Source organism: Melospiza georgiana, chromosome 1 (genome assembly GCF_028018845.1).
Source record: "Melospiza georgiana isolate bMelGeo1 chromosome 1, bMelGeo1.pri, whole genome shotgun sequence".
In the NCBI taxonomy this organism is placed as follows: domain Eukaryota; kingdom Metazoa; phylum Chordata; class Aves; order Passeriformes; family Passerellidae; genus Melospiza; species Melospiza georgiana.
This window is the reverse complement of record NC_080430.1, coordinates 43833099-43847332: the sequence shown is the minus strand read 5'-3', so window position 1 is coordinate 43847332 and position 14234 is coordinate 43833099. Positions and strand designations below refer to the sequence as shown.

Genomic DNA, 14234 nt, shown 5'->3' with positions numbered 1-14234 from the left:
GCCTCAGCAATAGATTCCTCTTCTGTGCCCAGCATTGATTGCCCAATCCTGACACCATGTTTACATGATTTTTTAATGTATTTGGGTGGGTTTTCTACGTGCCTTGTTTTGTTTTGTTTTGTTTTGTTGCTGTTGTTATTGACAAGTTTCATTCCAGTTTTGCTGCTTTGGTTCTGCAGGGAGCTCCAGCTGGGACTGTATTTCACACTTAATGGTTGAAAGCTTGAAAGGTCTCCAGTTTAGCACAGAAAAAATGTCAAGAGTGTTTAACCACAAGTCTTCTTGGAATAATTTTTCTGACAACAGTCTTCTTTTCTTTCCATTTATCTGCAGGTCTCTCATGACTTTGCAATCAATTTCAATGAAGACAACCCAGAATGTGCAGGTAATGCTCACAGTAGGACAGACTGCCATAGTTTTGCTGCGTGCAAAAAAATGTGCATTTTTTATTGCATCACCTGAGTATTATTCAAAGTGGTTTTATTAAAGAGGGCAGCTAGGATCTGGAGACCTGACAGACTACAAACCATTGAGCTTGACTTTAGAAATCTTGGAAAGTGCCATATTATAATTTCCTGAAAAGTTGGTGGACATTCAGCACTTGGAATTCCTGGAATCACTTGCATTTCTGAGAACTAGACTAATTTAAAATCTTCAGCTACCTCAACTTCATAGGTTGTGCTGCTAAGAAGGACAGGATATGAAAAAGCAAGCTATGAACCTCTGTGATCAAAAATTCCCTCAGTTTAGAGCCAACGCTTTGACCAGAGCTGTAGCCTGCTGCAAGTCAAGGGCAGGGAAGCAGTTGATGACTACTGTGTTTGAAAGAAACCTCCTTTTCTGAGAGTAAATGCAGCAGGAGGCTACAGTGTAAGATATTGGTGTGTTCTACCAACAGTCATTAATCCTTGGTAATCAGAGGCCAGATTTATGTAGCAGATGTTGCTCTATGTCTTGTATTGCAAGTGAGATCTGCAGTTTAAAATCTCCTGCCACAATTCACACATTTTGTAAAAGACAATACCAGGAAAATGACCTCTAAATCCAGTAACAATTAAGAATCTTGCTTGGGTGATCATTGCTGTCTACAATCCACAGGTTGTTATTCTCCCTTATCCTTCTGCTTCCATCCAAATACTGAACTGGGTATTTCAAAATGCTCTTTCTGTTCAAATTTTCTAGCTGCTCCTTTTAGCCCTTCTCAGGCTTATTAGTGGCTTTCTTTTGGGCATGGGCAGCACAAATGTTCAGGATGAGAACTAGGATGCAGAGAAATGAAGTGAGGAAAAGAAAAGAAGACAAGCAATTCAAGGAAAAGAGACATTAAAAGAATTCAGAGTTCATACATCTTAAATGCAAGACCTGTTTTTGGTTCAGTGGGCATTCCTGCTTTGTTATTGCACTTGAATTGTTGGACTGCCCCAGTCTTTGCAGGTCATGTGCTTGAAATGCAATTGGGCATAAGTCCTACAGCTGCCTGGTGTGCTCACACAGCTTTTTACAGTGCTTTAGGAGTCAAAAGAAGCAGGAGTTACATGTATGCATCTAGAAGTGCCTGTAAGCCAGCTTCATGTTGAGACTTCAGTGTGAGGATGGGGTGGGGAAGCAAAAGAGACCTCAGAATTTCATCTGGACCATCATATTTAATAATGTGTCATTAAAACACACAGTTAACCGTGGTCAGCATTAGGTGATAACATAATTATGTGTTTAGTGTTCAAATAGAGCTTTGTTTCTCAATCTAACTGCAGGATATTTGTGACCCTCTGCAAACTACAGAGAAAAGCTCTAGCAGTCCATGCAAAGAACACTTATTTTATCCCCTGCTCCCTCTTTGCTGCTTCTTTTGAGTTCAAGGCTAATTCTTTTATCACACTGGTATTGTTATATAATGATTTTTATTGATTGAAATGGCTGCCACATCTAGGTGGTGCCAGCAGCAGAGTTTAGACAGACAAACCCTCTGTAAGCAAGGATTTACTATCCAAACCACAATCTGTGTGCAAAACTAAATGCAACAATGGAAATGAAAGGGGATAGAAAAACCAGGAAGGAGCTGCTCTATGAGGCTTGACTTATGTCACTTAATAATTTAAACTTTGTTTGTATCTTTGCATAAGAGTCAGTTATCTGATAAATTAGCCCATCGCCTGAAAGGAGTTCTAGGCCTAAGAAAACATAAAAATATCATTGCAACATGAAAGAATGCCAGGGAAGAAATTTTGCAGCATTTGCACCTGTATCTGCAAGATATTAAAAGCACTTGTTTGTCTTAAAGGATACCTTTTTAAATAATATCCACCTGGGTGAAAGCAAGAAGTGGAGACAAACCAGAAAATGTGTTGTTTCATTATCTGCTGCAGCTTGCTCATCTGCCTGTCATGGGTGCTTGTTTATTCTGTGATGTTTTCTAGATGCTCTCACTGTTATTAGGTGTCACAGGGAACAGTAACATCAGCAAGTCATGTGGAGAAAGGATGCAAGAGTGAGGAGATAAAGTGCTTAGTGATTACACTATTTTACCTTGTAATATCTAGCATACTTGCCAGAAAATAAAGTAAAATTGCTTAAGAGTATCTTGTTTTAAACAAAGATTGTTGGATGCAATATAAAAAGTATGTGTCTATTTTGCCATTGAGTAATGAAATCCTTTTATCTGTGGAAGTAGAGTTTTTCCTAGCACAAGGTAGTGTGAAGCATCTCTCTACATACAGGGACTGTATATTGAGATGAAGAGCACTGGAATTCATAACCTATGGATATCCTCACCTGTTACCATTTCCATTCTTGAAAATTTTAGTATTTATATTCTTATATTTAGTATATTTATAGTATGTTATTTTTATAGTCTTATAATTAATACTTAGTTTATTATCTGAAGAAGAAAGTAGGGAAAAACCTTTAGTCTGAATGACTGCTTCTACACATCTGTCTTAAACCCATATATGTATGCACATACTGTATTTCATTTGAGATGCTTAAAGTGGATTCCAAATAAAAATGTAAGGAGTTGAATTGTGAAAAAAAATGCACATGTGCCTAAGATAAAGGAGTACAAGAACATCAAGCTACAAAGTAATCCATTCACATATCCTGTTGAGTTGGGATTGGATAGACAGTAGATATCTCTAAAATGCATTAATCTGAGAAATCAAAAAAGAAATTATGTTTCCAGAATGTGTCTCTTTCTAAAATGAGAGCAACTTTCTGACATGAACAATACAATCTCTGTGGAATGCAAGGAGTAAGGTTTATCTTACATTATTTTACTGCATAAGAAGAAAGGTAGGGTGTATCTTGTCATCATCTTAGGGAAGATTTATGAGGCCTTCATGCAACATCATTATGTATATGTAATGAAATCCTTAGCAAGTTTAAAATTGGGAGTTACCAAAAGGTCAGTTTTGCAATATGTAATTTAGTCACTGGAATTACCAAGGGACATTTGGTAACACTACTTTACATTTCAACCAATGCAACAATAATTGGAGCAAGTTCTTTTGTTTGGAACTTTTTTTTTTTGGCACTGCAATGGAAAAATATATCTGTAGCTGGATCTAAAAAGAGAAAACTGTGTTCTTCACCACTTTTTCATAGGAGTGTATGTGTGTCATTGTAAAACAATTACAACTCCTTGTCATTTTTTAGCAAAAAGTCTGCACCCATCTATCCTGTAAATATGGTTGGGTAAAAAAAAATCTCATGAGTGAGAGAGTCTCTGTGCAAACCGAAAGTGGCTTAGGATCTCACCAAAGCCATTTCATTCTTCAGCATCCTTTGCAAAGCTTTTCAGTCTATCACTATCTTTCCAACATTAGACCTCTAATCCTTTAGGGCTGGTAAGCTGGGAGTTCTGAATGGGGAGGCTAATGTGCATCACTTCAAGAAATCCTTCTTCTCAATGATTGAAAATACCAATTTCCATTCTGTGATCTGTCAAGTGTGTCAGCAAAGAACTCTTTGCTCTCTGGTCTGACTATATATCCTGAAATGAAAAAGCCAAAAATAGCTAGTTCTCCATCAAAATTTCTCAGCTGAAGCTCATTTTTCTGTAGGCTGCAAAGCATCCTGCTGTTTCTTCCAAGGTTTCACAGCTTTTGGTCATAGTCAACTTCAATCTAAGAGTGATTATGCAAATTAACCCTGAGAAATTATTTTCTTAGCACAGGAGAGTGAAAAGATGTTTTGAATTCCTTAACAGCTTTAGGGCACAAGTACAAAGGACAAATCTGTTGGCAACAGCTATGATAAACAAAAATTATCTAAAGAGGAGAAAGAATTATTGATGTGTTTCTTAATGTGTGCTTAAATTTTCATTGTGAATCTTAGATGTTGGTCAGGAAGCTATCATATCTTAAACCAAGAAGAAGGGAAGCTATGGCATTGCAAGCTCATACCTGAAAAAAAGACATTAAAAGCTGCTGGGAAGGGGAAGCATGGTATAATAATTATATATTAAAAAGTAGATTTAAGACAGCTAGAGACAGATTCCTGGAAATTATCTTAAGATTCCAGTCCCTGCTTATCATGTAGTATTTAAATTTCTTCATTAAAAACCCACCTTTTATTTACATTTTGAACAAGCCTGATATAGGCAATGTGCTCCATGTTTCTTTTTCTTTTTTTTTGGTTTTTCATGCCAGGAATACAAGGTGTTGTGGAAGCTTATCAGAGTTGCCTTCCCAAGCTGCAGCTGTACGGACCAACAAACATTGCTCCCATCATCCAGAAAGTGGCAAAATCTGCATCAGAGGAGACCAACACCAAGGAGGCCTCAGTAAGGGAAAAAAAACCCTGTGTTTGCCTTTTTTTCTTGTTTTATGATGGATCTCTTGTAGGCCATCAAGGCCTTGTAATCCAGATTATGCCTTCACAGTTTTTATTAACTGCCTTCAAAGAAGGCAGCGTAAACCTGTGTCAGCTGGAACAGTGTATCCAGTCTTTCTAGCTTTGGTTGTCCCAGCTTTAAAGTCTTTCCCCATTGATCTATTTCCTGCTTTTAGTGCTGTTTCATTGTAGCACACCCAGTTCTTCACTGTGGAAATAGAAATGGCACTGCTAAGGTTACAAAAATTGAGCATTGAAGCCCTAAAAGTCTTGGTTGTACCACGAGATGAGTTCAAATGATTCCCAATTCAGACTATCCAATTTTGCGTCTCCTTCACAGGCTGTACTAAAATTTTTCTGTTCACCTAGGGAACTTTTCCAACTATTAATTTGAAAATAGTAAGGATACAATTTTCAGCTTGTTATTACTGATGAAGTGATTTGTGCCTTTTAGAAATTGGAAGACAAATCTGTTAGCTGGCACCTGATAAAAACACCAGGACGGATTTTTTGGGCTAAAACACTTACATATAGATCACGTTTTAAATGTACACCCTTGAGATGCTTTAAGTTTATTTTGATCCTGCCTTGAAGACAGAATGGGAGAAAGGGAGAGCAAGAGAAATGGAGGGAATATGTGAGCGAGTAGGTCTGAGCCATTTACAAGAGCAGTGCTGAAAAGGAGTAAAGGATGTAAGAGAGATATTGTGTACTGCAGCACAAAAAGTGCTAAGTACAGGACAGAATAGAGCTGTACACTGGCATGTGCATGATCACCTGGCCTAGAGCTTACTCTAAGCTTTCTCCATGTGCAGGGCCTTTTTAAAGTCCTATTAGGGCAGCAGTTGCCAAATATTTCTGTTCTTGAGTCTGGCTTGTGACTGATATTTACAAAAGCATGTAGTGACAGAACAAAGGGTAATGGCTTCAAACTAAAAGAGGATGACTTTAGATTAGATATTAGAAAACCACTCTTTACTGTGGGAGTGGTGAGACACTGGAACAGGTTGCCTGGAGAAGCTAAGGTTACCCCATCCCTGGAAGTGTTCAAGGACAAGTTGGGTCCCAGTCCTAAAATGGGAAATTGCTATGTTTGAATTTCCATACCCACCTTAATCCTGAGGTGGCTCACTCTATTCCCAGTGCTGCTTCTGATCTAATATGATCTTTCTATCTGAAAAACAATTTACAGTATAAATGTTCAAGCTGAAGTTTTCTCCCTGCATGTTTTGATTTATTTGTGGCAGGACAAGATGATTGGAACACTCTGAGTTTATACCACTGTACACACATAAATATTATTAATGTTTAGTGTGTTGGTATTGCTCACGCAGAGTGACCAAATCCTATGATTTGTTCATTTTTTCTATTAATGCACTATAAATTTCTTATAAATTACTCCAGCTGCCCAACAATTAATAAAGGATCCAAGTAAGGGCCATTCTTGCCATTCTTTCCCATTACCATGTCATAGCTCATGCTCCCAGTTCAGCGGGCTTTGGAGATTTGGGAGAGAAATTACAAGCTTACCAAATTACTTGCTGTGCACTAGAGAATGAGAAAACCTCTCTTTGTGCCTCTGTGTGAAGAGTATGAAGAGGGATATATTCCTGCCTTGCTCTCCTCAGGGACCCCTTTACTCTGCAGTGAAGAAATTAGTAGCTGAGGAGCTTGGAATGGAAAATTCTGTGTAGCCAATATAAAGGTTCTTTTCTGTCTAAAAAGGTCCACAAGTGAGTTACCAGAAATAACTTTATCATTTTTAACTTAAAAGATTGAGCAGTTTTGGACTATTAACCAATGCCATAATTTTTCACTTGTCCAACACCTTCAGCAATACTTCATCCTGCTGATCCTGACGGACGGCGTCATCACGGACATGGCTGACACCAGAGAGGCCATCGTCCACGCCTCCCACCTCCCCATGTCCGTCATCATCGTCGGCGTGGGCAACGCTGATTTCAGTGACATGCAGATGCTGGATGGAGATGATGGCATCCTGAGGTCCCCCAAGGGCGAGCCTGTGCTTCGAGACATTGTCCAGTTTGTGCCATTCAGGAACTTCAAACATGTAAGCTGGTTTTTCATCCTTGCCACCGAAGGGAGAGTGGGTATAGTGAATGATTCGTGAGGCTGGGCTTAACTCTGCATATGTGTGAAATGTTGAGTAAGTCTGGGGCATTATTGTGTCAGGAATAGTGAAAAAAAAAGGAATCAGAACGTGCTCCATTAGTGAGCTGGTGAGGGTGGGGAAGGAAGAGATGAGGCACAATCCCTGTGCTTTTTGTGATGTCAGTCCTTGCTTCCACTTTCTCCCTGATTTAATGTGGTTACTTTCCCTGCCTTATTTTTCATGGTGTCTGTTTCCCATTCTCTTTTGCTTCTGTTCTGTTAAGACTATTGTATTCTGCTTTCCATTCCTTCATTTCCACAGGTAGATGAAATGGCTTTGAATTTGTCCTCACAGTGTTCCCCAGGAGGCTTTTCCTTTATTGAGGTTTGGTCCCTGAGTTCTCAAATGCAGGGCAATCCACCCACAGCATCCTGGTTACCTCCAAACCCTTTCCCAAATTCTGTACAAGAACAAAGGCAAGAAAGTGGCATTACTGAGAGCTTCTCTCTGCCCTCAGCAGCTGTTCCTGGCTGAGGCCAGTGTGGTGTAGAAGACACTCTGTAGGAAAGAAAGGAACAGAACCAGCATTAAATTGCCAAATATAAAGTAAATCTTTGGTCATGAACTTTTCTTCTCAGTCACCTGCCCTGCACTGTGCCATCTGTTCCAGAGACTTTTCAGCAGCAGGGTGGGCACAGCATTCACCAGCAGAAGGAGCTTTCCCACACCCAGAGGGGTTTTTCCAAGCCCTTTTGCTCCATATGGAGACATGCATTATGTTCTCCTGAAATGCTGATCCCATCCCTTTCCTTCCCTTTTTCCATCATTCTTCTTTCCTCTCATTTCTGTTACATTGATTTGGTTCTCAAGGCTGTCTTTTTGCTCTGTCTAGGAAGGATATCCTCAATATTCAATTTGAGAATTTCTTTACCTCACAGTGCAACTGACTCATTCTCCTCATGAGATTGCTCTTTTCAATCTGCTCCCATACACTAGAGATCCTTAGTTTGGATATGTCACAGCCAAGTTCTCAACTCTGGGCTGGCTTTGATCTGCATATGGGTTCACACTGCTTACATTTCGTTTTAAATTTAGCTTCTCTTTTAGTTTTTCTGGGATTTTTGTCACCACATGAGCTTTTTTTTCTGTTTGCTACTTCCAAAATACCTTTATTTTTCTCTTTGCAAGGGTTCTTTTTTTCTCATTTCAAAATGCAATTTTGCAATATTTGCTTTAGATCCACACACGCTTCTTACTTTCACAAACTCTGCTGAGGAGCAAGAGAAAGAAACTTGTTCCTTATTTTCCTTCTAGCTTTTTGTAAGCCATGGATGCACACAGGAGGGAAAACTCACCTTATGGTATTAGTTTGGTGCCACCATGCCACATAGCTGCAGATTGACTTCTGAGTTGTAGACAAACACATTTCTGTGCTGACAGGGGCACACAGCCACCTACCTGCTGAATCAAAGTATGAGCACAACCACCTCAGAGCTTGTGATTCCTTCAGCACATAATCACATGTGTGTAGTGCTGCACTGTAGTCATTGGAAAAGTGTCCAGGGCTGAGTTATTTATGGGCGAGTGGGAGAGCTACTTTTAATTAGGTGAAAACATGTTTCTGCAAGGAACTGGCAAAGCCAGCTACATTTGTTATTTTAGTTTCACTTTTTTTTTTTTTTTTTTTTTTTTTTTTTTTTTTTTTTTTTTAATGAAGCTAAAATCATCCTGGATTCAATAGATTAATGCTGACAGTTGCAGTTCTGGGCTCTAAATATATTGTGCCCCTGGTGTTAACTTGTGACTGAATCTGTGGCATTGTTATTACCAGCACTGGTCAAATGACAAGCATATATTCTTTTTAGCTGATTTAGATTAACTTTCTTGGTATTGGGAGAGGAAAGCAATCTTTATGTATTCTTCTTCTTAAATAGTGATATTTTTCTCCCTCTTTCAGTGACAAAGATAACACAGGTATAGAGATAGATTTGTATTTTCTCTATCAGAAAAGTTAATATATCTTATGCAACCTGATATTTAGTCTGTTTATTGTGATGTTTCAGCTTTTCAACAAATGTCAGTGTAATGGATGAGTGTTCATAAAAATAGTCACTTCTGGTTGAATTTCTTTATTGTCATATCCCAAATAATCTCTCTCATTCAACAAAGTGACATTCACATCTTCCTTGCTTATTTAGCACTAACAAAAGACTATACATCAGCCAGTGAAATAATTTTTCATAGGAGAAATGAGTGTGATGTTTTGATTCAAATTTATTTTTTCCCACAGAGGAAATGCAGATTTAACACATTTGGGAGATTTTTGTCAGATCAGTTCTGTCTGAACACAAGAATTTACATACATCAGCATATTACTTTTGACAACTTTAAGCAAAATACATGTTTAGGTAAAAATTCCATTCTTTTTGTCAATGTACCTTGTGTTAATTTATTAAGAAAAAAAAAAGTTGAAAGATCTTTTTAGAAAGATTAAAAATCAAATTGTGTAAGGTTTATAGGTTTTTCTGATAAATCAAGTATGTATTTACTTATTCCTAAATCCATATTATATCTGTTAATGACAGAAGGAGAGAAGAAAATGTTATGCATGAGCATATATTTTTTTGTTTTGCTGGAAAAGCAAACCAAAATTCCCTTGGGGTCAACCCAAGCAATATTTTTTTTCATTACTTCTATTCTCAGGTCAGCTTGGAACTCAAAATCTCATATCTATCCAAAGAGATCAAAAATAACCTGTGCAAAACCTTCCTCTTTGAGAAAATCGAAGGGGGGAGAAGGAAGTTGTAAAAAATAACCTACAGAACAAATCCCTTTTATTTTATAAGTTTGACTTCAGAGAAGGTTCTGAGCTTGCACAGCACTAACACAGGAATTTAACACATTTCAATTAGTTATTCACATACCTAAAATCTTATACCCACATCAATGTTTTACTGGCTTAAGACTCAGTGCAGACAGCAGCCTCTATTATAGAGGTTTCATCTCCTACAAGATACAGTGCAGCAGAAGTACTTCAGTAAAACATCTATGCTCTTTCTCTCTCTCTTTAAGGAGTATCTTTGAAGTCATCAAAATAATAACGGCAACAGTAGTGACTCTTGGCAAATCCTGTAGTTGTAGAAGCTTGATAAAATCAAGGTAACCATTAACATGTCCCATTGTAGAGTGGGTGACATATGCCATTTGCTAAAGGGGAACATAACAAACAAAGGAAACATATTTTCCCTGAATCCAAGTGACTTTTTTCTTTCTGTTTTCACCACCAAAGGACACCCCAGTAATGTGAGTGTCCTTCACCTGAAACTGTAAAACAGCAATGTTACATCACTGAAATGCAGTTGAAGAGAATCACCTGCCTCAATGCATTCACAGTCATATTTTAAGAAATGAAATTTTCTGCCTTTGGGATTTATGATATATTTACTGGGCACAAATCTGATGCCACAGGTAGATTGTATTCCATTCTGCATTGTATTTAATCACAAAGGTTAACGGCTGTGTGTTAATAACATACATCGCAAAGGAGTGTGGAAAGCACAGCTCATAATCACTGCAAGGAGCAATGTTTTGCACTATGCATTGTAGTTAAAGGTTAAGCATTGTGAAGCTATAGAACTGAACCAACAGTCATTTGTAATACACACCAATTATGGACTCACAGGGGATTATTTTCCTGCTGCTGACTGATCTGACTGTTGTGTGTCAGCTATCACTTAATAACTATTCATCTGAGCTGCTTATTGCTAGAATGCTCTTAAAGCAGTGGAGAAAATGTTACAGTAAAACATTAATTTAATATCCCATCTGTGGTAAAGACCCAGCAAAGGCAATCTTTTCACAACACTGATGAACTGGGTCGGTGTTTTAGCTTAGAAGTTACTGAGTGTAATTCTCACTGATGAAAACGCTGTTTTGCACCATCTGATCCACAAATGAAAGTGCTTTACCACCAAAAAAAGTATGTAACATACAGGTAGTCCAAATCATTGGAGAGGAAAACAATCCCAAGCTTGTTTTTGGGATGTTCCCTGCTAAAAGAGCCCCAGGACCAAAAGACATCACTGGCACGATGAAACTCTAAAGCAACAGGTGCCCATGCTCAGACTGAAGTATGGGTCAAGCCAACTACTCCAGGGCAATCCTGTGTGGGGACATATTGCTTGTGAGCCTGTGGGCACAGTACATGTTTTTGGCCTAAACCTCAATTAAAGGCTTTTCAGTTGAGAGCTCCTGAAGTGTGAATGATTCAACTGTGCATCTGAGCCCTGACAGAGCCTATTGTGAAGGGCTGACCCTTCCTACCTTCAGGAGCAATGGATGTGGAGGATGATGCACAGCAGTGAGTGCTGTTGGCCCAAAGTTCAGAACATGTGAACTACACAGATCCAGAGAAGCTGATGGCAATGCTCTTGCCCAGCATTTTTAAACACAGAGCAGAGGGAAGTTTCCAGATTGCTACAGCTTGTGTGCGCAGCACTGGCTCAGCACTCTTCCCCTACTCCCTGTTTTTACCTCTATGTAGGGTTGTATTTTTGGTAAAATAGCACAGAGGCAGGCTAAGATATGTACAGCTTTGACACACTGGGAAGGAGATTTAAAAAAACAGTAATTTTCAATAGCATTGTAGAAATCAGCCATTTGTGTGATTCCAAGGGATAGTTTCTGATTATTTTAGTTGGAACTAGATGAACTTTAGGGCCTTCAAACCCAAATAATTTCATTATTCTATAAAACAGATTCAGGCAAGAATAGGGCAATTCTGAAAAACCATGCATTTCCCTTTTCAGGATTAAAGTGAATGGGTTCTCTTACTGTGTAACACCTTAAAACATTTGCTGCACTGACACATAAAGTATGCTCTATCCTTTGCCAGTTTGTTCATGCAGAAATGTTCCAGGCTTTTTTGGCTGCACAAATATTTTGATATAAATGTCACAGCAGTTAATCTTATTTGTTACTAATCTCATATGTGAGTCAAAATACAACAATACAGGGAAGAAAAACCCCAGCTGTTTCTGGTTTTGCCAGCATTATCTTAGTATTATAATATTTGATTCTGGAATTTCTAATAGTCTGGAGTTTTCTTTACCCTGGGATTCATGTGCCTACAAATAGATTACCATTTACATTCTGTGTAAGCCAAATTTTAAGACTCTGTAAGGATAAGGATGCCACCCCATGAAACAGAGTAGGCCAAAAAATAGTCAGTGCAACTGCTTGTGACGTGGTAGTTTTACAACTTGGCTGATAACACTAGAGAGAGTGAGGAGGAAAGTGTTCATTAATTTGGGGAAAAGTACTTGGTGTGCAGAAGAAATGTGATCCAGCCACTGGTTGAGTTCCCATGCATCGTCTGAGGTGCAGTCTGCATCCTCTGGAGATAAATACTTCAATTTAAAGCTCTCAAAATGACATTTAAGTGTTTGCATTTTTACTGCATTTTGTGGTGGGCTCAAAGGAAAAAAGAAGGCTGGCTCCTAAGGACTTGGAACCAGCTCTACCCAAACACTTAGAAACAAGAAAATCCAAAACATGGGGCAAGAGGGTGCATGGGAGAATGAGTCCAACTTTGTCACTGCTGACTTCAGGCGCTGAGGAATGTCCATGCGACACACACAGGTAATGGTTGCCCACAAAACATCCACAGGCCCCTCTGCTTAAAATGAAGCATTTCAGGACATGAGGCAGCGACTCTGTGTGGCTGATGGAGGGCAGAGTTCCTCACTGCACTGATGGGGAGCCCTCCTCCCTGCCTGGGGTGAAAGCCAGTGGCCATCTCTGTATCTGTCCCTACCTTTCAGGGTCATCAGTTCTTAGTCTGGTGGATACCTTCCAGTTTTACATTGCAGGAAGAGCTCTAAAGCCTCCGCCAAGCCCAGGATTGAAGATTTCTTGTAACCAAGGTTTAGCTCAAATAAACACAAAGTATTTTTGATTGAATTAAAATTTTCCCATCCATTAAAACACCATGCCAGATTCTGAGGAACAGAATGGTGATGAAGGCCTCCCTTTCTCAGTGTTGTCCATTCATGTTCAGCTTGGAGCTCTGCGGGGTTCCTTGCTGAACACTGATGAATGAAGTTTTTGCAGCTTTTTATTGTGATATGGGGCTCTCCCAGAGTGCAGGGAAGTTCAGTTACCCTGAACTTAAAATAGTCCAAATGGGCCTGAAGTCACACAGAGAAATTTTGGCTTCAGTGTACTTTGAGGCAGCTACAGCTCCATACCCAAACTGGCTTATAAAATGAGTTTCCAGCAATTGTATGATTCACTTTAAGTCTTTTTTGCCTTCCATTTCTGTACCATACTTCCTCCCTTGATCTCATGGCACCAATGCCTCTAAAACCCATGGCACTTCAAGCAGAGGACCAGGTTAATGCTTGTGTTTTCTACCGTTTCCTGCAGGCATCCCCAGCTGCTCTAGCAAAAAGCGTTTTGGCTGAAGTTCCAAACCAAGTCGTGGACTATTACAATGGCAAAGGGATAAAACCAAAATGTATGTCAGAGTACGAGTCTTCCAGGACACTAGCTCCATGAACCTGCCTGCACTCTTTTACAAAATTAAAAAAGAAAAATGCTACTGTCTACAACTACTGTATTTAAAAAATGAAACAAAAACATAGCACGTTTTGGTGATTTTTAACTAAAATACCTTTTTTTTTTTTGCATGTGTAGCCTAAAGGCTTAAATCTGTTAAGCGGTTGTATTGTTGAAACCTTTTTATGAGAAAAAAAATCCAGAAAAAAAAAGTGAACTCTTTACATTACAGCATGTTGCCTTGAAATAAAAAGTTATCTGTATCTGGTTTTTATACAGGTTTGTTGAAATTTTGCTAAATTTCTTATATTTACACTGTAAAGCATTTTGAAATATTTATTGAGAGTCGATAGCCAAAATGTCTTTGGTTTAATCTGCTATGAACTGAGAGATTTTTCAAAATGGCAGATGCATGAACTGTATTTTGCATGTTTAAAATAAAAACAACACAGTTTTGCAGTTGTCTTTATTTCTCTCTCTGCAACAAGGCTGCCTTGCTTTCAACTTCCATATTCCAAGGGAAGGGTAATAAAGGGTTTCAAGAGATACCTGACCTGAAGCATGGACATTTCTAATGTTAGCACCTTATAACATGGACCTCCAAACAAGCCCACTCAGTCTGTGGCCTGAGTAGTAACTTTTCAAAAGCCTGACAAATCCAGCTGTTACAAAGTGTTCAGACCATAGTTGTAAAGAGATCTGGCTTGGAGAGCATGATCCATCAAGACTGCATGTC

At 38.8% G+C, this 14234-nt stretch overlaps 1 protein-coding gene across 2 annotated transcripts in view; it reads left to right on the top strand.

Annotated features, from left to right (window-relative positions):
• CPNE4 (copine 4) overlaps nt 1-13957 on the top strand; it is a 229979-nt gene extending 216022 nt beyond the window's left edge. For both annotated transcript variants that reach the window (XM_058018865.1, XM_058018857.1), the window contains 4 exons: nt 334-385; nt 4644-4777; nt 6662-6898; nt 13367-13957. In XM_058018865.1, the coding sequence (XP_057874848.1) occupies nt 334-385; nt 4644-4777; nt 6662-6898; nt 13367-13498 (555 nt within the window). In that variant the 3' untranslated portion in view covers nt 13499-13957. The remainder of the gene's footprint in view (nt 1-333; nt 386-4643; nt 4778-6661; nt 6899-13366) is intronic.
• The last annotated feature ends 277 nt before the right edge of the window (nt 13958-14234 follow it).